We start from the raw sequence: 23204 nt of genomic DNA, 5'->3' as shown, positions 1-23204 counted from the left end.
AAAGAGGGACTCAGCTTGACATGTATGAGCAGTCTATTCCAGAGTATGGGGAGCCTCTGGGTCAGGAACCTATCCCTCCAGCATGTTTTGTTCATTCTGATGGCCAGGTTTAGATCCCTGGAGCATGTAGCTCTGAGGGATTGGGATTTCTTTAAATGTAGCATGTCCAACAGCACTGGGTTTGATATGGCCTTGTATGTTAAGCAAATATCCCCTCTGAGTAGGCAATATGAGACAGAGTATAGCTGGAGGTTTTTTTTTTAGATGGTCAGCATAGGGCATCTTTGCTTTAGGCCTGTGATTCTTTTAGTGAGGTATTTCTGTGGCCTTTCCAGTTGTTGCAGATGTCTTGTGAGGTGCATACCAAACGGGGAGTTGTACTCTATAATGGGTCTAATGAGGGATGAGTACAGTGGGACAATGACCTCTTTTTTTCTGGATGAAAAGCCCTTGGCGATGATGTGTGCCACATAGAAGGATTTCCTGACTGTTTTGGCTTTGTGGTTATTGAAAGTGAGACCACTGTCCACCTGTGTCCCTTAGTCCACTTTTGGTGTTTAGTGTACTGCCACTTCTGTGGTAATTCCTGGGTACATGTTTTTTCCCAAAGGGGATAAGTATACATTTCTTGGCATTGAGCTTGAGCCCATGGCTCTGGCACCAAGCATTGTATTTTATTTGTAAGGTTCCTGAGGTTCATATTTAGAGTAGGAGATTTGATGTACTATGGACAAAGTTAGCGTTAGTAGTGGTTTGTGTATTTTGAATATATGATTAAATTAGTATAAGCCGGCTAGTATTGGGACCTGAGTTTGGGTGTACGTGACCTCTTAGTTTTATGTTAGTTTTTAAATATATGGAAAGTATTAGATATTTGTTTAGTAGTGTAGTATGTTTACAGATCATTTGCATTGGGGTGTGTTGTATTTATATGAGAGCAAAGAAAAGTTAGAGGCATGGAGCTATGTGGATGTGTTGAAGTGATTTATTAAAGTGAGTGAAGGTGATTTGTTTGGTTGTTCCAGACCATGCGTGGACACTGCAGATTTTGCCAGTATGTTGTGCATATTAAGACGTTTGCTACAATCAGTGCTAGTAAGAGTTCTAAGTTCAGTAATGTATATGTTAGCTGCAATTAGCACATTGCACATCTGGGGCATTTTACATTGTCATGACCAAATCAATGTTTAAACAATGATTTTAAGAAGATTGAAGTGCAATCAGATGCAAACAGGAATAGAATGCTTCATATGGGGACACTGTTGAACATCCAAGTGCTGTTTTTGTTCACATGTTTTGAAAGGTGTAAGCAAACCTCTGTTTCACTTCTTTATTATTTGGATTACAGGTTGGTCATTAACACTAGTGCTTTACTCCAGTCAGGCTTGAGTAATTTTTACTAATTGGTGAATTTATGCCTTTCCTGCAAGGTTAGTAAATAGACATGATGTTTAATGTTTGCATTCGATTTTTCGATTTTGTATAATGTCAACTGATGGCTATCAAAATGGCAAATATTTATTTTGTATTCACACTTCTTCTTCTTCTTTCGGCTTTTCCCGGGTAGGGGTCGCCACAGTGGATCACCGTCCGCTCATGATTGGCAGTGGAGTTTTACAGTGTCGAGTTGCCAGCACGGCGCCCAACCTTCCACAGAAGGCACACACACACACGCACTCATGCCTAGGGCCAATTTAGTGTGTCCAGTCCACCTACAGCATGTCTTTGGGATGTGGGAGGAAACTGGAGCACCTAGAGGAAACCCACGCGACCACAAGGAGGGCATGCAGACTCCGCACCCAAGGCACCCCAACCAAGGATCGAACCCGAGAACCTCTTGCTGTGAGGCGGCAACGCTAACCACTGCATCACTGTGGCTGCCCATTTTGTATTCACATTGAAGAAGCTTTTTCTTTTCTGAGTGAAACCAGTCTGCTTTGTACTTGTAGATAGTCTAGAACCCTCCTATTAACCTATGAATTTAGTGGATTTTTTGAGCGCTGCCAATTTTATTTTATTCATTTTAGAGTATAACAGTTTGAAAAGCAATATTAACCACCCGGAATGACACAAGAGGAGTTTGTATTGCATAAAATCTCAAGTTGTTATGAAGTTCATGCATTTTATTTTAGTTCCTAGACAAAACTGTTTAAACAATGTGTTCCGCAGTAGTCACTGGCAAAAATAGAGAATGTTTAAAGTTCAAATTGGTGATATTTTCTCAGAATTTTTCTACAGTACTAAATCAGTGTACAGTATATTGTATGAAATACAAAATAAATTTTTGCTTTGGAAACTGCCAGCACTAGAGAGCTTGTAGCTAACTATAAACATTCTGATCCTGTCATTTTAGAACAGTGTTGGCAAAACACAACGACCAAAGAGTCTACAGCTTGGAGACAAACGTCTTACATTGCTACAGGGGTCTTCACTTCAGCAAGCACAGTTGTCACTGACAAATCCACCCCCATTAACTCCTAAATCACAACGAACACAGAGTAAGTTCAAATTATTTACTTTAGAAAAATGTAATACATTTAATGTAAAGTTGTTCAATCTCGCGGTTTGTTCTTACAAGTGGGTTCGGAGCCGATCCATCGGCTCCGAGTCTGCCGCTTTCCAATCTCTGGATCTCTTAGAAGCTCGAGACACAGTCCCTATCCCGTGATGCTCTGCTGCCAAACCCCAGATCTAGTTTGCTGCTGCAGCGGATCACACGATCTTCAGAAGAAGCTTGGGCCAGTATCCTTTTTATTATATATTTGTATGTTTAGACTTATAATAACTATCAGGGATCTGATACTTAATGAGGCTTCACATATTCCTTCTTTTTTTGTGGTTTAGAGTAGGTATCTAAGCTGGTATTTTGTTTTTTTAGTTTGGAGCGGTTTGCTCCTAGGCCTTTAGACTCTTGATTTACTCTACTTGACAGGGCTCTGTCAAATTTAATACCTTATCCCCTTATATTCTGTATTGAGCATTTGTTTTTTCTTTATTGTATCCCTTTTCTATAGTTATTGCAGTTCAGAGATCTGAACTTCTAAGCTGTTTTTGTGGTGTTATTACGACTGATTGGACAATTTTTCATAATGTCAGAGAAGCAAAAATCTGAGTTTAAAAAGTGTGACTGTGGACAAAAGATGTCCATCACGGATAATCATAGTTCTTGTGTTTATTGTTTGGGCCTGCTACATTTACAGGAGGATTGCTCTATCTGCCATTCCTTCAGTGGCAGGGTGTTATTAGAGAGGAGAAGAAAATTGGTAGATAGAGGACTGTTGAAATCGGACTTCCAGGATATATTGGATAAGACTGACCAGACCTCCAAGTCCTCGAATGGGTCGAAGTCGTCTAAGGTGTCATCGGAACACAAGTCTTTGGCTCCGAGCACCTCTGGCAAGACTTGGTCGCCGACTCCACAGCCTTCGGAGCCATGCACCGAGATCTTACCTCGGAGCCAAGTCATTGTGTTGGAACCGGTGTCGGATGTTTTGAAGTCTCCTATCCTTAAGTCAGTGGCTTTTTCGGCTCCTTTGACCTGTTCTTCTGGTGCCCTTTCTGACATCGATGTGGACCGAGTGGTACAGAGACATTTGGTGAACCCGGCCCTGGCCAAATTGCTTGCAGCTTCGACCCAGTTGGCTTCGAAGCCTACGACCCCTCCTTCCACGAGTTCTGCTCCTCCTCCGAGGCCAGTTGAGCCTTCGGAGCCAGAAAGAGAGGATCCAATAGTGGTGGAACCCTCAGAGCCGAGGGCTGTTCCGGTGCTTTCGGCTCCTTCGATCTTGACTTCTTCGGTTCCGATCGAAGAGTCTCTGAGCCGACACTCTTTCGCTGGTTCCGAGGGGGGTAGTCGAACTGACACTTCAGTTCCGACTCTCCCTCTCGGGGCTTCTGCGCAGATGAGCTCGGTGCAATCCTCTGGTTCGGAGCTTGTGGTCTCGGCCCCTGGGAGGCTGCAGTCTTCTTCAGAACTGGCAGACTCCTCGGGTCAGGAAACCGGTGCTTTCGATGCCATGAGGAAGGTCATGTCTGCTAAGACCCTCACTTCTTCAGTTCCTTCCTCTTCCTCCCCTAAGGGGCCACGCAATCTCTACACCACAGGTTCCCACTAAGCGTCAAGACCCAGAGCCTCGGGTAACCCCATTGGGTGACCCCTGCTTGACTGAGACTTCACCAGATGCCCCCACTGATGAAGTCCCCAGGAAAAGACTGTGTAAGTGGAGGCATTTAGATTCCCCCCCAGGAATTCTTAACATCAGGCACCGACTTGGAGGAATGAGAAGGGTCCCCACTGTCCTCCTCTGAGGATGCGTCTTTTGCAGACATCCTTGAAATACTAAGGCAGAGGGGTGAGTGGCAGTCCCTTACCCCTACTGAGGATGAGTCGGTGCTCCTGAAGGCCTTTGGGTCTCAGCCCTCCACCTCCTGGGTTACTCCGCCTTTCAATGAATTAATGGACTTGATCGCTCGAAAGGCATGGGAGTCTCCTGATTCTATGGAACCGGGCCCTCGGAGGCCCAACAAATTTATCACCTGCCCTCAAGATAAGTCCTTTCCTCACAAAAGGGGTTCCCGTTGATGCCATGGTGGTGGCGGCGGCCACCAAGAAAGTCAGACGCCTCTTTCTCTGTCCATCCTCCTAATAGAGATTCCAGGACAATGGAGAGATATGGGAAACGCATCTTTAGTTCTGCGACATTTGCAATGAGATCGCTTAACTATTTAACCCATTTTACCTGTCTTCAACGAGATCTCCTAAAAGAGCTTGGAGATGCTCTACAGGGCAACACAGGTGATGCTGTCTCCCAGAAAGTGAAGGCACAGTATAACACCCTTAATTCCATTGTAAACTCGTCCATGAGGCTCATTTCTTATGCAGCCGAGGGATCGAGCCGGGCAGCGGGTTCAGCAGTAGCTCTGCGGTGACAATCCTGGATGCGATTATGCTCCTTTGCGGAAGCCTTCAAGTCTTCCTTTGTAAATACCCCATTTGATGGCTCTTCCTTGTTTGGGCCCAAAGTCAAGGAGACAATCACTAGGTGTGAGCAGGAAGGAAAGACTGTCTCTGCCATAGGAGTCCATTTTTCCACCCCCCACTAGACCATACCCCAAAGGGCAGAGAGGTGGAAAAATGTGGTTCCAAAAGTCCCAAGGAGCTTTCCAGAACACATGTAGTGAAACCCCCTCCAGGGGCAGAGGAGAGGGGTATAATGGTAGATGCCACTCAGGCGGCAGAGGGGGTCCGCCGAACCACAGTGACAGGGAGCAGTTCCCTGGCAAACCCTATCAGCGCTCCTGAGAGGAGGCCCAACCGTTCTACTCTGGAGGCAGTCAGGGGTCGCTTAGCTTTATACCCAGACGCCTGGCTAGGAATTACATCAGATTCTTGGGTAAAAAGCATAATCACCAGAGGCTACATCATTCCCTTTTCAGAATTCCCTTCCATTCGGACAAGAATCCCAGATGTTCCACCCAGTCTGTGGAGTCTAGCAGCCGTAGAAATTCAGAGGCTGCTGGAAAAAGAGTCATCCAGCCAGTCCCGGCAGACCAAATAGGATACGGAACTTACTCCAGGTTCTTTTTAGTTCCAAAGAAAACAGGGGACTGGAGGCACATCTTAGACCTCAGCAATCTCAACTCCTTTGTCAAAAAGGAAAAGTTCCGGATGGTCGCGCTTCAGTCGATAATCCCGTTTCTCGAAACAGGCGATTGGATGTGCTCAATAGATCTCAAGGATGCATACTACCACATAAAAATGGCCAGGTCATCCAGAGATCACTTGCATTTCCAGCTGGGGGCCAGTCACTACCAATTCCGAGCTCTGCCCTTTGGTCTCACCACAGCCCCCAGAATGTTCACCAAATATATTGCAGTTGTCACGGCTCACCTGAGACGTTTAGGATTCCGTGTGTTTCCATATCTCGATGACTGGCTCCTCACCGCCACCACCAGGCATCATCTGATTCATACCAGGGATTACACGATCAGTCTGTGCTCCCAGTTGGGCATAACCTTAAATTTCAAAAAATCTGCTTTATCGCCATCGCAGCATATTTCCTTTATAGGAGCAGATCTAGACACCACCACCACCCTGGTCATATTGCCATAAGAACGAGTAATCTCTTTACGAAACCAAGTATCCCTTTTTTTGATGGAAAAGAAAGTCTCTGCATTCCAAGTTCTGAAGCTGTTAGGCACCATGGCAGCGACTCTCATAGCGGCTCCTCTGGGGTGCATGCACATGAGGATACTCCAATGGTTACTCTTCACGCAGTGGTCTTATCAACAACTTCCAATGTCACACAAGATTCTGCTGACAAATACTTTCAAAAAGGACCTCCTTTGGTGGTTGAACAGCCACCAAGTTACTGTAGGTCATCTGTTTGTACTCCCTCCTCCCACAGCCACAGTGACCATGGATGCTTCCCTGATAGGGTGGGGGGGGGGGCTGTGTCAGGGAAGAACTGTCCAAGGTACATGGTCAGAGATGGAATCTAGTTTGCACATCAATGTCTTGGAGTTGAGAGCGGTGTTCCTATCGTTGCAACACTTTCACGATTCTCTACCTCAAGAGACAATTGCAGTACAGACAGAGACAGCATGTCGGTAGTCTGGTACAACAACAAGCAAGGGGGAACCAGATCTTACCCCTTATGCCGAGAGGCCCTGAGAATTTGGCAGTGGGCTGTATCTACCGGGTGCTTCCTGATAGCAATGCACATCCCGGGGTCATCCAACATGATAGCGGACAAATTGAGCAGAGCCATTCTATTGCCGCACGAGTGGTCCCTCAAAGAACGAGTGGCGGAAAGGATATTCTGCAAATGGGGCCAGCCTTGCTGCGACCTTTTTGCATCCCCGATGAATGCCAAATGCAGAAGCTACTTTGACCTATACCCTCCACCGGGCGACATCCCAAGGAACGCACTCGTACACGATTGGCCCTCAGGTCTCCTATATGCCTTTCCTCCATCCCCGCTGATCCCCAAATTTTTACAGAAAGCCAAAAGCCTGTGAAGGACTGTTAATCTGATAGCCCCGTTTTGGCCTCGGCAGATAAGTTTCCTCTTCCTTCAACAATACCAATTGGAAGAACCTTGGGTTCTGGACCCAGTGTCAGACATTCTGACTCATTCGTCGGGAGTTCTTCACCGCTCTCTTGTATCCCTCAAATTGACAGCTTGGCTGCTCCATTTCCCAACCTAGCCAGGTCTCATGATTTGTCTCCTGCGGTTCAGCATGATCTGGTTTCCTCGCATAAAGTCTCCACCAGGAAACTATACAACAGTAAATGGAAACGATTTGGTCATTGGGCTTCTCAACGTGGTATTGATCCCTTTATATCGCCCCTATTCATAGCATTCTGGAATTTTTGACTTCACTTTTCCACAGTGGTGCGGCATCCGCTACTATAAGGGTTCAATTGGCTGCCACATCTAACTTCCATGTGGGATGGGGAGGTTCTAACATTATGTCCCACAGATTATGTAAAGCCTTTTTGAAAGGGACTCATCACCTTCGACCCCCTATCAGACATCCGATTACTCCTTGGAATTTAAATTTGGTGCTCTGTCAACTCATGCTTCCCCCTTTTGAGCCCACATCTTCTTGTCCGTTGAAGTTCCTTTCTTGGAAGACAATTTCCTTAGTGGCCATTACTTTGGCGCGTAGAGTTTCTGAACTTCAAGCACTCTCTGTTAGGCCCCCATATTTGGTCTTTCACCCCGACAGGGTGTCTCTAAGAACAAATCCATCCTTTTCCCGAAGGTCTGTTCCGAAGCGAACTTGAACCAGTCCATTGAACTTCCCACTTTTTTCAGGCATCATGCCAGTAAATTAGAATACATGTTGCATAAGCTTGATGTTCACAGACAATTGAGATTTTATTTGTACAGAACAAAAGAATTCAGAAAATCAGATCAACTATTTGTTTCCCATGCAGACAGTAAGAAGGGCCTTTCGGTATCCAAAGTTTCATTGTCCAAATGGCTTTCTGATTGTATAAAGTTTGCATATTCTTTATCCCATCAACCTTTAGAACATGAAGTGAAAGCTCATTCTACCAAGGGTGTTTCTACGTCCTTAGCTCACGCAGCTTGTTTACCTGTGGACACCATTTGTGCAGCTGCTACTTGGTCCAAACCTCATACATTTATTAGTCATTACAAAGTGGACAGGGCTTCCTTTGGTTCCACCGTTCTCAAGAATGTACTCCCGTGAGCTGCCCAGGATTAGGGTGCTTGGGACGCTACCCATGTGTAAGAACAAACGGCGAGATTGAACTACTTCACATAAAGAAGTTATGTTCTTACCATAACGTTCCATGTGAGTTGTTCATCTCGCCTTTGTTCTTACACTCCCTTCCACCTTCCCCCTCCATGTTCTGGAAGAACGGGTATGGCTGGTGGTCTGTTTGATCTTACTAGTATCCTCTTGTCAGCCAGGTTATCTTTTAACTAATTGTAAATAGTTACTTTGTTATATTGGGTTGCTTAGTTGTGTTTCTTGCTGGTTTCAGCAAACTAGATCTGGGGTTTGGCAGCAGAGCATCATGGGATAGGGACTATGTCTCAAGCTTCTAAGAGATCTAGAGCTTGGAAAGCGGCCGACTCGGAGCCGATGGATCGGCTCCAAACCCACGTGTAAGAACAAAGGCAAGATGAACAACTCGCATGGAACGTTATGGTAAGAACATAACTTCTTTTTTGGAGCTCTTGCAGCTGTGCATTTCTCTGGCATTATGCTTATTTTGACAACTGTATGCTGCATAGTAAAGGTGGAGTAGGGGTGGGGTTCAGAAGAAGTGAAAATGCTTAATAATCATACAAAAGAAAAAAATAGTAATAAAGTGTGACTGTATTTTACTCCATGGCCATGTGATATTGGTAAGTGTAATAAGTTGTGAATGACCTGTGTGTTATAGGCCTGGGCTTAAATTTCATTTCGTGTTTTTCTAAGCAAGTCACTTAACCAGAGAGAGGTTCTGTATCACCTCTAAACTGAGATTGATGAACATTGCGGATTTATGTAAACTACTATTTATATTTTACCTAAATATTAAGTCCAGTTTTCACAAATTTCAACAGTCATAACAGAGGTTGGATGCAAAGTCATTATGTTACTTTAAATACAAGCTGGAGTTTTAATAGCTGGTAATAACCATGGCAAGAAAAAAGTAGAGAAAATTTGCTGTCATGGACTTGCATAAAGCAGATGCTAGACATGTTTCAGGACATTAAAGTGACACTTTAGAGATTTTGGGTGCTCATCATTCTGACAGATTAAAAGGACATAAGCTGCACTTTCATTGTGTACTGCTCATCACATGTTCTGTTCAAAACATACCTGCACAGTTCGCATACTATTACTAGAAAATTGATTTGAAAGAGTAGCTGAAGACTCCTACTGGGGGTTAGGGAAATCTGTTCTGCCCTGATCAGCTTGCTACTACTATGAACTTTACAAGGATAAGACATTTCGAAAGTATGGCTACATTTAACATCTTTGTTCTAACACTTGCATTATTGTAGCTGATTTCAAAATAGTGTACTGTGTCTAGCATAGATTTTAAAGATGTGCTGTCTTCATAATCCACTAGTCCAAACCTCCAAGTTCTTCCTGAAGGACTCGTGGGACTTCTTAAAGGAAATCCACACGATCCAAAACGACTACAAGAACAAGAACCTGCTGCTTGTCACACTAGATGTAATTGCCCTGTACCCTAGTATCCCTCATAATGAAGGAATACAGCTAGTTAACAGTTATCTTGTTAAACACAGAAACGTGCCACAGGAATGTGAAGACACAGTCTGCAGACTACTACTACTAGTGCTTGAAAACAACTACTTCTTTTTTCCAAGACAGCATGTACAAGCAACTCAAAGGAGTAGCTATGGGGGCAAAGATGGCCCCCTCATATGCTAACCCCGTCCTCAGCTCATGGGAGGAAGACAGCCTCACCAAACTAGAGGGCTTTGAGCAAGTAGTACTATATAAGAGGTACATTGACGACCTCTTCTGTCTATGGGAAGGTTCGCACAAGGAACTTGCAAGTTCCTGGATGAGCTCAAAAATAGCAGAGTTCATCGATTTCACCATCACGGGGACAGGCTCCACAGTCACCTTTCTGGACATTACTCTAAGCAGAAGTGAAGAAACCCACCAGTTCTCCTCCAATCTATATAAGAAACCCACCCAGTGCAATAACCTCCTTGACTACAGAAGCCAACACCCTGGCTTCATGAAAAAGAACGTAGTCAAGGGGCAGTTCGTTAAACTTAGCAGGATCGTCAGCAGTGACTAACAATTCCTCCAAGAAAGCCAAGTCCTCAAAAGTAATTTCCTGGACAAACACTACCCCAGTGACTTAGCTGACAGAATGGCCAGAGAAGTGTCAGAGACCAGAGGCACTCGAGACACATGCATATGTTGCCAACACATCCTGACAGGCAACAGTTTTCCTAATAGGCACCCACCATAAGCAGATATGCAGACAAGGCACCCACGATTGCAATACCACTAACGTGGTGTATTTAAGTAAATGCGCACACTGCGAATGCTTCTATGTGGGTATGACCACCCTCAAACTGAGCGATTGAATAAAGGAGCACTACCAAGCGATTAGCAGAGCAGACAGCAACAATGCTGTAGCCATACACACCTCACAGTGCCAAAACTCCCCTTCATTCAAGTTCCTGGTACTCGAAAAAGTGTCCAGCTTCACAGAGGAATCAAGAACCCCTCTAGAGGTCAGAGAACTCAGGTGTCAAATAAACCTAGAAGCAGAGAGCTTCCCTGGCCTTAACGGCAGTCTAAACATTAAATGTATTCTCAAATGGATCAAGTAACAGTAACAAGTTACCTCCCTCTACAGTATGTCGTGCATGACATCATGGTAGCACTATAAATACCTGTTGGAATGCACTTGCTACAGATTTCTGTTGTAGTTCGGGTTATTGTAATAAATTAAGTGAACAAAAGTGCTCATATCTGACCCTGGTGTCCACGTGGTTTCTGAGACCATTTTACTTGCTTCTTCCAGTACCCCCCCACCCGAGGGTAAGGATACTACAAATAATCTTTTTTCACAGCTTCAGCGCTACAAGACCAAGATATAAGTATTATTAATATAGTTCTTGTATTGGCACTGAATTATAAATGTATGGTGTGTGTCTGTGTAATAAGCAGCTTAAGGGACTGCTTTAACTCTAGTGAAGGCAGTACGAATGTAATTTAATATACTACTATCAGGTTTGGTTTATTATACTTACCTGCAGAGTGGTTGATTTTACTTTATCGACATAGTGGCAAATTTGTGCACTGTGCCCAATGAACTTGAATAGTCAGGTTTTCCATGTTGACAGAAGATTGAACTGTGTTACAGAATATATGAAATGCTGGATGTGGACTTGTGCAGTTATATTTTTGCAAGTGGATCAGGTCCTCTGTACCCCTACAACCACTCTTTAAATGTGCACTCTTTCTTGCTCTCTCTCTCTGGAATCATACGTTAAAGGAAATCAGAAAGGGCATTAAAATAATGCTAAGCTCCCACCACCAAGGTTAAGCAGCCTGTACATGGTGGGGTCTCCTTACAAAAATGTCCTGCTTTTTTTTTTCGCACTTAACCTACTTTCCTTTTAAGACTTAGCTGGTCTATATTGACATTTTCAGTTTTTGTGCCAATCAGTTTAAGTTTTGTTACTCCAAGTTATCAGGATCGAGTTAGTTTTAATTTGAGTTAGGCAGATCTGCTTGTTTGCAGTACCATACATAGTTAAATTCTTAACTGTACGATAGTTTTGTGTTCCAGAGGCACAATGAACTTAGTTTTCTTTGTTGTGAATTATTTGGGAACTATCCTGCTGTCATCATTTGTGAAGGGGGATGAGATGCTGTATAAATCACCCTGTCTGCTTTCTCTTTGTTTATACCTGAATTCCGTACTGTTTGATTACTAAACTAATTTGTTTGTCTAATTAGAAGTACAGTGATGCTTCATGAAGAATGCCATGGATGTTTTAATACTTTTGGAAATGGAGGATAGTGTTAGTAAACAAGTTACACTTGACATTGTTTGTTAAAATTTTACTTTTCAGCTTAACAAAAGAAAACCTTCACTTGGAAGCAAAGATAGAGCAGATTAATAGCAGTCTTAGTGGCCTATGCTGGTGGAATAGATGGATAAATTCCTGACTACTCCCAGTGTGACCCAAGTTGAGTAGCTGCTTGGGCATTTAATTGCTCAAGCAAGGGAAAGATGGGCAAGCCCTTCTGTAGAACAGAAGAGTAGAACAGTCTGTATACTGCATTAGTCACATTGGAAGGGAGCCTGGTATGTACAGGTGATGTAGGAGCAATCATTAAGTTCACCAAACCACCAAGGATGGCAGTAGCCTTTGTAGAAAGTGTGTGTGTGTAGAAGCATGCACCCAAGTGAGGTTGTATTATCAGTGTCTGCAGAAATGCAGATTGCTCTTCCTTTTGCCCATGGAGATGAGGTTAGACTGTAGTAATGCCTGAAGAGGCACAAACTTCCTGATGTCTGCCTGTGTGACAGCCTTTCTGGATAGTTCTCACTCTACTGGATCTGGGGATGAGTTTCACTCCACTACGGAATGAAAAAATCCTTGTATTGCTGCAGACGTCATTCATTAAAACTACGAACAAATAACATTTAATTATTTATTCACTGTCTGTTCTGTTAGTCAACGGATACAAGTGAAAGAAATTAGTCTTTGTTTTTTAAACAAGAATCATCTTTATTGAGTTATCACTTATTACGTAGGCAATCCGTACATTTATATAAATAAAAATAAACCATACTGACATATTTTCATTTGCAAATATTGCACATCACACATAATTTTCCATACAGTCATTAAATTATTTATTTATTTGCAGTTTGTTAACCAGGAAAGTCCACTGGGCTCAACAGAGACCATTTTCTTTGGAGGCCCAGGGTGAAAAACTCCTCAGTACAATAGAAAAAAAGAACAATCAAATAAATTGTATACATTGGTAGTGTACCATTATTTAATATATTGGATTACAAAGTTAGACACACATAGCAGTTCAGTAGCCAGACAAATAACGGTGAACAGATTGCAACATTTTTAGAGATAAATTATTGCATAGAGGATTTTTAGATAATTCGCAGCATAGAAAGTAGGGAGAGAATATATTAGAGCTAGGTATTCATGGAGACTGAGTGTTAGATAGGTAAGTGCGGAGAGAAGTTTTGAAGTGGCCAGCATTTGGGATTGTTCTGATTGATAATGGAAAAGCATTCCAATTCTTGGCTAAAGAGAAGAGAAGTTGGGAGGGTGTCAGGTTTGGTTTGTGAACCTGAAGAAGTTGCTGATTCTGAGATCTAAGGGGCCTGTTTGGGAGGTATCAGGTGAAGATAGAACTAAGGGCCGCACAATCAGAAGGCTTAAAGATAAGTTTGTGAGCAGTAGTAAGTTAAAGTTAGTTGAGGTAGTTTGTTTGTTTCAGTCATTTTAGGGAGTGAAGAGCAGTACAGTGATTGGAGAAGTTTTTGAAATTTGTTTCAAATTTTGCAATTTTATTATAACATGTCTTGATATAGCTTTTAGAGTGGTTTGGAAGTAGAAGGGTGCCATACATTAGAGAAGGGAAGTAGGTAAGTGGAAGCAAGGGTTTGTTTGTTGGAGGGGCTAAGGAACTCATTGTCAGTCATTACATAGCTCATTAAATTCCTACCTTCCCTTAAACCTCACTCCTTCAAACATTATTCTGCATATATTGTTACAGTTCCCATTTCTCTATGCAATTTGCACCTTCCCTTTTCTAACATTGTCACTTCTAGTTCTTTTATCTCTTACTATAATTCACTACTTCTAATTTGGTTGGTTTAGACTTTGATTTCCTTATTCTAGTAATAGCTTATAAAAATATCTATGCAAACACTTCCAAGCAAAGATCCTAAATCATCTAGACTTTGTGGCATATTTGGGAGCCATACGTACATCCTGCCATTGTTTCTTAATGAATTGCTTATTCAGTCTCTCTCTCTTCTCAATCCTTTCTAACCTCCTGAGATTGGTGTCTAATAATTATTGTACAATATTTTATATGCCCACCTGATTTTCCTTTTTTTAACAGCAGCTTATTTTCTAGATTCTACTAAATCCTCTACTAGTGCTGGTCTTTCACTTAAGATCCCCCTCTTGCTTTCTCTTTGCCTATTCTCTGACATAAATCCTTGATAGGGGAGGCAATCTTTAGCCTGCAGTGCAAATTAATTCTTGGCCTCTTCCCATTCTGTTACCTTTCCCTATCAAATTATTTGCTCCTAATACCTTAGTTCATTTTCCACTTTTCTCCAGTAAATTCCAGCCCCCTCTTGCCTATTCTCTTTACCCCTAATTGCAGTCATCCTTATTGACAGAATCTTCTTTCTCCATTCCCATATTGGTTTAGTTCTTAAGAATACTTTCTGCAACTTTATGAATAAAATAATCTATATGGTTATTGTTAGTCTCCTTAAGGATCTGCATCCAAAACCCCAGTCTCTCCTTATTTTCTGAGCTTTTTTCCCTGTTTCATCATCATCTCTTTCCACTTTGAGTTATAGGTGTCTGCGTGTGCTTTGTATAAGAGCCTTAACTATTGTTTGTGTCTTTCGGCTTTTCCTGGCTAGGGGTCGCCACAGCGGAACTCCGGTCTGCTAATGATTGGTAATTGATTTTTACATGTCGAGTTACCAGCCCTGACACAACCTTCAACAAAGGTATGCTCATTCACGCATATCTCCACACAGAAGACGCTCTAGCTGAGAATCGAACCGGACAGCATCTTACTGTGAGTCGACAACGCTACTGCAGCACCACCCCCTTGGGTAAGAGCCTTAACTATATAGTTCTGAAATACCCTTCAAATCAGGTAATCCCAAACCACCCTGTTTACTGGAAGGATCAACTTATCCCACTTGACTCTTGCCCTCTACCCCTCCCAGATAAAACCCTTCAACTCGTTATTAATTGCTATCCAGAACTTCTCCTCTGGTTAAGAACAATATGCCTGGCCTGTGTATAAAACTAATGGGACTAAAAACATTTTCATGACTTGTATCTTCTCATCCATATATATAAAACAGCTTCCAGTTTTTCAGTTTTTGTATTATCTTTTGTTTACTTTCTTCCTGCATATTCTTAGCTGGCATAACAGAACCATTTTAATCCATACTCTATAGGGACTTCATTTTATCATGTCCATATAAATATGGGTATTGCTGAACCAGTTTGTGTGTTGGTACATAGTTTACAGTTACTGCTTTTGTTCTGTCGTCATTAATTTTTTGTCCCAAAAAGACTTGAAACTGTCACAGTGTTCCACAACACTAAAATTCCCTTTTCTGGTTTTGTCAGGTATAAAATATCTGCAAATAAAGCCAACTTTTCTTGATTACCATACCAATTAAATCCTTGAATTTCTGATTACCATATTTTCATTGCCAGTGGTTTTAAGTATAATACAGATGACAAAGGGAAAAGAGGACACCCCGTCTTGTTCCTCTGCTCAAATAAAACTTATCAGAGCGGAGCCCCACACACACACACACAGATATACACTCACTTAATTTTCACCTCTGATCCCTCATATATCTTCCTAATCAACCTTATTTTATCAGAGAATGCAAATGTTTCCATTGCTGTACTCATAAAATCCACACTAACTCAGTCGAATGCTTTCTTTGCATCAAGACCCACCTATAACAGTGGTATTTTCTTATATTCTGTTGTCCTCTGGATTGTCATTGGTCTGTTAATATAGTCAAATGTTTGCCTTCCCTCCCCAAAACCACATTGATCCATATCTATCAGTTTTGGCATCACATTTGTTATTCTTTTAGCCATTATAGATATAAACCCTTTATAATCATGGTTTTGAATCAAAATGGGCTTATATGAAGCTGGATTTGATGGTTATTTACCATCTTTAGGTATTACAGCCACCACCACTTTCTTTCAGGATGTTGGTGCTTCTCCTTTTAAAATACTGATCTCATGATGTCATTTTCATTCATTTATCAACAGTTTGGTTCGGACCCAATCCTCTGATCTGACTCGGCCTCTTCTTCCAGATCATAGAATACTCAAAACTCTCAAGCTTCTCCCTTTCCCAGTAATGCCCCAAAAAACTAACATATGTCAGGTCTCATTTGCCACCATTGTGAGTAGACGTAGGTTGTCAGCTCTCGAACTTTAGCTATAACTTTTTTCCACTAATCTTTACTGTTCGGTAAGTTTAACTTTTTTTTCTTCCCTTTTCATTGTTAGTTATTTCTCTTTCCTCCCTTTTACCCTTCTATATATTAGTCCCCTTTTCTCCACTCCAAGCAAATGCACGAATACTGTCCCTTTGTTCTCTCACAACCCAAGGCCACAGTGACCACAGATGCCTGTCAGCTTGGGGGGGGGGGCACTTCTTAGGAAGGACAGTCCAAGGCAAGTGGTCCCCAAAGAGGCCAAAATGCACATCAGTGTCCTGGAGATGAGGGCTGTCCTCCTAGCATTGCAGGCCTTTCAAGATATTCTACCAACTGAGACTGTTGCGATTCAAACTTAGAACATGTCAGTGATCTGGTACATCAGCAAACAAGGGGGGGACCAGATCTTATCCGCTTTGTTGAGAAGTTATGAGAGTATGGCATTGGGCGATATCTTCCAGTCACTTTCTGATAGCAATGCACACCCCAGGGAAATCCAGTGTGATTTCAGACAAGTTAAGCAGATCCATTCTGATGCTTCACAAGTGGCCTCTCAATGTCAACATGGCACAGATGATTTTTCCTTCTATGAGGCCAACCATGCTGTGACCTTTTCACATTTTCTCTCAACAACAAGTGCAGCGGGCTCTTTGCCCTAATCCTGCCACTGGGGGAATCACCAAGGGTTCTGTACTTCACGCTTGGCTATCGGGTCTCCTTTAAGTTTATTCCTGTTGCCCCTTTTCCCAAATTTCTCCAAAAAGCATTTTGATTGAAGAGCACAGTTATCCTCATTGCCCCTTCTCTTCCTTTAGCCTCATCTTTTACATCTGCCCTGGATTCTAGATCCAACCCCAGACCTCCTGTCTCACCCGATAGGTATGACTCATCCAGACATATCAGGCCTCAAGTTGACCACATGGTTTCTCCAGTTCCATTAATTCCAACCATAAATGTCACAGCACACTGTAATTTAATACGTTTTAACACTTTTATTCCAGATCAAGGGGTACTTCATCCGAAACAAAGTTGCAATTCCTGCAGTAGTTTCAAAAGCCTTAAAGGTGCCAATCAACACAAAATATATCTGTATAAATAAATGAAAACTCTCATCCAGTACAATTATTAGTTAATGAAATCATGTAAGAACTTTAAAAATAGTTAAGTACTTATAACATCCCCCACTGGGCAAAAATGTACCAAGTGCAATCAGTTGATAATTCAAACCTATAAGCTTCTCATTGCATTATAAAAAATGTAGCACTCTATCTAAATGCTGGCAGCCTTAATTTTCAAAATAGGTTTGATAGACACAAATTCATTTAATCCAGGAAATGTCCCTCCATTCAATATCAGCTGCCAAAACAGTTCACGCTGCTCTAACTGCAGTTACCAGTCACATCCTCTAATAGGCACTAGAATCTTCTCCAGTATAGTAAAAACAAACTTCCTAAAATCAGTATAATTAACAGAATGCTTAAGTAAAGCATTGATGTTATGCACTTTTTAATAGTATATGTATGCTGGTAAATTATTTTTCTCAGTACCTCTCCCAAAACCTGTTGTGGCTTCGTCAGGATCTGAGACCAAGCCTCTTGCAAAATACATGGATTTAAATGCTTTTACAATCTCATGGAACATCATCTTAAAGATTGCTAGCATTTTCTTGAGAGTATGACTTGGTTACCCTTTTTACCTGAGGGACTGTTTGTGACTATAGACATTAAGGATCTCTCATCTGTCATCCCCCACAACCAGAGGCTTGAATGCTTTTTGGAATCTGTGGTTAAGGGGTCGGACTTGAGCAATATAAGTTTGGTGTACCAGTGTATGGAAATAGTTTTGACCAACAATTTTGTTTACTTAGAAGGCGAGTACTACAAACCGCACAAGGGTTTTGCAGTCGGGGCAGTGTTGGCCCCCATTTTCACCAACATAATATTATGGAACTGGGAAACCAACATTGTGTTCAATTCTCCACTTTTTACTCATGTGGAAAGGTCTTTGAGGTATTTGGACGATATATTTATTTTATGGAAATAAAGTTTTGAGGACCTTATGGTTTTTGTTGAATTTATAAACCAATCAACTAACTTCCTTCAGTTCACCCATCAATACCATAAGGATTCCATTAACTTTCTGGATGTCACCATTTGTAAGAACATCAGTGAATGTAAGTACGAGTCAAACATCTACAGAAAACCAACTTTCTCTAATGCTTACCTACTTTGTGATAGTCAGCACCCACTTTGGTAGAAAAGAACTTAATCAGAAGGCAACTAATACGGATGAATGGGTTAGTAGTGTCTGATGATCAAATATTTCAAGAAGAGTCAGTTTTTATGACTAACTTATTTATTGAGCATGGTTACCTGTCCATGATAGTGGATGATATCTACAAATGGGTTTTGGAGCATAGGAGCATGGGGCACTTTTATGTCACTGCCATTTATCACAGGATAACGAGCTTATGGCTAAGCAGGAGAGTTCAGCACAAGTTTTTGTTGTGGAGTATAGTAGAGATTTTTCATGCTTGAAACAAGCTGTTAATAATCACTGGAACACTGTTTTTCAAACTTTTCGTATGATTAATTAGGCTGGTGTACACCTAGATTTGTTTACAAAAGCAGTAAGAATTTAAAATCTCTTTTGAAAAATAAAGATTGTGATGACATTAAGATTATGAATGCCGGTATGAAATGCTGCAGGACTTGCAATCAGTGTAGATTTATTTTATAGTACACACACTTTATTATGGCAGGTTACCCCAGATTAGTAGAAAACCACCAAACCAACAACCAGAAATTCAGAAAAAACTGTTTAATATATCAAAAACGATAAAAACTCATAAACGTTTCTAGTGCCTTGGCCTTAACAGCCTTTTACCCTGGTTGTTGGTTTGGTGGTTGACTTACTACTGTGTATCTTTTCCTGTAGGTTACCCCAGATTGTTAAGAGTCCGAGGAAACTTCAACTGTGAAACTAAAGGGGTAGTGTATATAGCTTTTTGTTAATCCTGCCCTGTTTTTTATGTTGGCAAGACCATCAGGCCACTGAGAAAAATTATTTACCATTGTACATATGCTATTAAAAAAGCACATAACGTTAATGCTTTATTTAAGCATTCTGTTAATAGTACTGATTTTAGGAAGTTTGTTTATACTGTACTGGAGGAAGGTTCCAGTGCCTATTGGGAACTGCAGTTAGAGCAGCGTGAACTGTTTTGGCAGCTGCTATTGAATGCAGGATCATTTCCTGGGTTAAATGAGTTTATGTCCATCAAACCTATTTTATAAATGAAGGCTGCCGGCATTTAGCTAGATTGATATTTTTTTTTATAATCCAACAAGAAATGTTTTCTATAGGTTTGAGTTATTAATTGATTGTACTTTGTACATTTTCCATTTTTGCAGTGTGGGATTTTATAAGTACTTATTAACTATTTTTAAAGTTCTTACATAATTTCTTTTTGTCTAAAACTTTGGATGATATTTGTGCAGCTACAACTTGGGCTAGTCATCATGCTTTTATTGCTCGTTACAAAATGGATATGGTCTCTAGGGAAAGAGCACCCTGTGGCTCTGCTGTACTCTGGAATATCCTTCCTTAGAGACCTCCTGGAATTTAGGTAGCTGAAGACTCTGTCCCAGCTGTTGAGGAATGAATGAAAATGACAGTATCAGATAAAAAAGTTATGTACTCATTATAGTGTTCCTTCTGTGTTGTCCATTTTCATTCTTCCTCAACTCCCCAGTCACCTACCCCCTCCTCCTCCTACTTTTGGAGAGATTGAAGAGACTTGTGGGAACCTTCTGTTCTTTGTCTGAGCTCCAGCTACTGTTCCTTTCTAACTCTCAACTGCTGTATCTGCCATATAGGCAGCAAACTAGATCTGAGGTGAATTAGGGTGTAAAGGGAGGAGCTCCAGAGTTCAAGTATTCTGCTATCTGGAGGAAGCGGCCGAGTTGGATCCAAGGATTGGATGTGAACCCAAGGGTTGAGGAAGAATGAAAATGGACGACATAGATTGAATGTTATGATGAGTATATAGAACTTTCTTTATTTTTTTAAACAAAACCTTCCAGATTTTTATCACTTTCTTCTCTTCTAGCTTCCAAACTTCCACTGGAATACCATCTTGGAACATTCCTGTAGATTTGGTTATTCTTGGAAACATTCAGGATTTGGGTATACATCACCATTTTAATCTCATCTCCTCTTATCCTGTTAGTAATTGATTATCATCTGCCTCTAACCTTGCCATATTTAACTATTCCATAAACTTTTCCATTTGTACTTTTTCTGGATTTCCATATTTCTGTGCTTTATACAAATTTTCATAACATTTCAGAAATGTTTCTAAAACCTCTACGGGATCTCTGTATATTTTTATTGTTATAGACTCCCTAAGCCTGGCAACAACACTTTCTACTTTTCTGTGCCATTGTGCTAAAAGCTTTTGTGCTCTGGAGTTATCAAAAAAAAAAAAACATTGCTTGAATAATCTTCTAAATTCATACATATTATTGAGGTTGTCCCTTATTTTCTCTCTCACACTCTGTAGTTGCACCCCTTCTTGTTCTGTGTGATATTCCCCCTATTCTGCAATACTTTAACCTTTGTCAGTCCCTCTAAATAATTATTGTTACTTCTTAGCTACATCTCTTTTTCTTTTATTTACATCCTGCTGTTTAAACTCCATTTTCATTGTATCCACTCTCTAGCTATATTTTCAGAATAAACTTCTATTTTCTAATAACTCCCAAATAGTTTTCACAACCATTTCCTTAAATTCCTCTGTTTAATAGATATGTTAGGAAGTGCCAGTGTCTTATTTTTATTTCATTGCCTTTCTTTTTTATTGTAGTTTTTGACACATGATTTGAAATAGTTATTGGATGCATGTCAACAGTTTCAGTTAAAACTTTCAATTAAATGCACATGTAAAATATAATTTCTCTCTCCCCTTGCACAGCTTTTCTACCTTGAGGAATAATATATAAATTCTACCTAAGCTCCTACTACTGAATTCACATCTTCCATACCAAATATTTTCATAAATTTCTTCAAAAGTCTACCCTCTCTTGCTATATTTTCCTTTCTAGGCCCCACAAATACATCCTTATTGTTGCAATTCAAGTTTCAGCTCCCACCTGTAAGTAGTATTCCTTGGTGAAGGTCAAGTCTTCTTCCCAGAATTTTATTAAGCTCCATTGTAGCAGTTTTAGGTGGAAAATGAGTACATGCCAGCGTAATTCTCCTCCCTTACTAATATCCCCTTGCTACTACAAATCTAGCATTATCATCTTTTTTTTCCATCTTCTATCACTTTTTGGTGCTCCTCTGGCAGTTAATACAAGTACTTCCCTTTTTCTTTGTCCTAGATATAGGTTCATAGGTTCATAGATTAGTACTAGGCTAACTGTCCTTGCGAGCCATTTTAAGCCCAGCCAATTATCCCTTGTGAGACTCAAATCCTGCACCTTCTGTTTGTAAGGCAAACACCTTAACCATTAGTCCACCCTCCCAAACCCCTGATGAATAACCATCCTGAAATCCTTTCTTTAACAAATTCACATCACATACTCTCTTCTTTCCACATGTCTGCTGTGTGTAACTATTTGCACTCTGCATTTTGAATAGAGTCCAATAATTTGTATATTCCTGTAAGACCATTCACATTTAAGGATAACCTTCAAAGTGTTATCAGTATGATAAGTTATTCCCATCTGTTATATACAACAGCTTTTTTAAATGTCTAGTTCCAGTTTTGTGTTACATGGATACACTAATGCTTGGCAGGTTGATATTTTATACAGTTGTTTCTTGTCTTATCCACTTGAACCTATGTCACATCTTACAAGACCTCTAATGAAACACTTAAACAAAAAGAAAAAAAACATACCCCAGAAACCCCCATAACTTATTAGCTTAATGCAAGCACATAAAACTATGCACATCCTCAAATAATGATGTTTAAACCTCCTAATGGGAACAGTTATGCTAGACTGACAACTACACTCAGAGACTTGAACTGATCTATAATGAAGGTTATCCATGCTAAGATGTGACACAGTTTTTGCATCTACTTACAATAAGTGCTCTTTGTTTTTGTCTTACCTTTATTCCTCTCCCTGATTTAGAAAACGGCTTGAATGCTTTCAGAAAACATTATCTTTTAGCCATTGAAAGAAAGAGTATTATGTTTTTATTGTCCTTATCAGCTTGTCTCCATAGAAACATGAGAACCAGCTACCCAGTTGCCTTCGTCTACAAGCTTCTCATGTTGCACTGTGAACATTTATTTGCTAGAGGAGAATTTTTCATCACATGTAGTGTTTTAGTTACTTGCTTCACCTTAAAACTTGTTATGTCAAGCCAGTGGCATTAATCCAGTCATTCCCCTATGCAAAAGTAAGAAACAGCTTGCCATTTTACTTATATCATGCTGTTCTGTCCAGGCTTTCTTCCTTTTTTCCATTGCAGCACCTACATTTTTTAAAACTGAGCAAAAGGAAAGAAAAGAAGGGAGAAACAAAAGGGCACATTTGTACTGTAGCTGTTAGACAAAAATAGCTGAAAATATCTTTACTTTGTAACATACTGTATATGTCATGTTTTACTAAAATACCGTTAAGAACAAAAGCTGTTTTACTTAGCTTCCTCCACCCTTTTCTTAATGTTCTTCCAAACGTTAATGATATGAGTTAGGGCATATGCTTTGGAGTGCTCTACAAGTTTAATTAAGTAAAAAAAGTCTAGTATTTCTGTTTTTTATTGTTCTGTCATATTTCACAAAAGAGATTGATGCTTTGTAATCCCACATTTATTTAATTTCCAAGTGGCCAGTTTTGTTTCTGTTGATCTTCCTCACCCATATCCGATCTCTAGTTCATTTCCAACATACTCCTGGTTCTTCTAGTCAACTCCTGTGCTTTTTTCTGTGTCTCAAGCATTTTCCTTTGGA

The 23204-nt window shown here is 40.8% G+C and overlaps 1 protein-coding gene across 1 annotated transcript in view; it reads left to right on the top strand.

Moving 5' to 3' along the window:
* Window positions 1-23204, top strand: part of DOCK5 (dedicator of cytokinesis 5) — a gene marked incomplete in the record, with an annotated part of 3482443 nt that overhangs the window by 3368627 nt on the left and 90612 nt on the right. Inside the window, 1 exon segment of the mRNA XM_044083155.1 lies at window positions 2354-2498. Coding sequence (XP_043939090.1) covers window positions 2354-2498 — 145 coding nt within the window.

This window comes from Protopterus annectens, chromosome 9.part0, assembly GCF_019279795.1.
Source record: "Protopterus annectens isolate FY-2018-M chromosome 9.part0, PAN1.0, whole genome shotgun sequence".
NCBI lineage: Eukaryota > Metazoa > Chordata > Ceratodontiformes > Protopteridae > Protopterus > Protopterus annectens.
The sequence above is the reverse complement of the archived record's forward strand: the minus strand, read 5'-3'. Positions and strand labels throughout refer to the sequence as shown.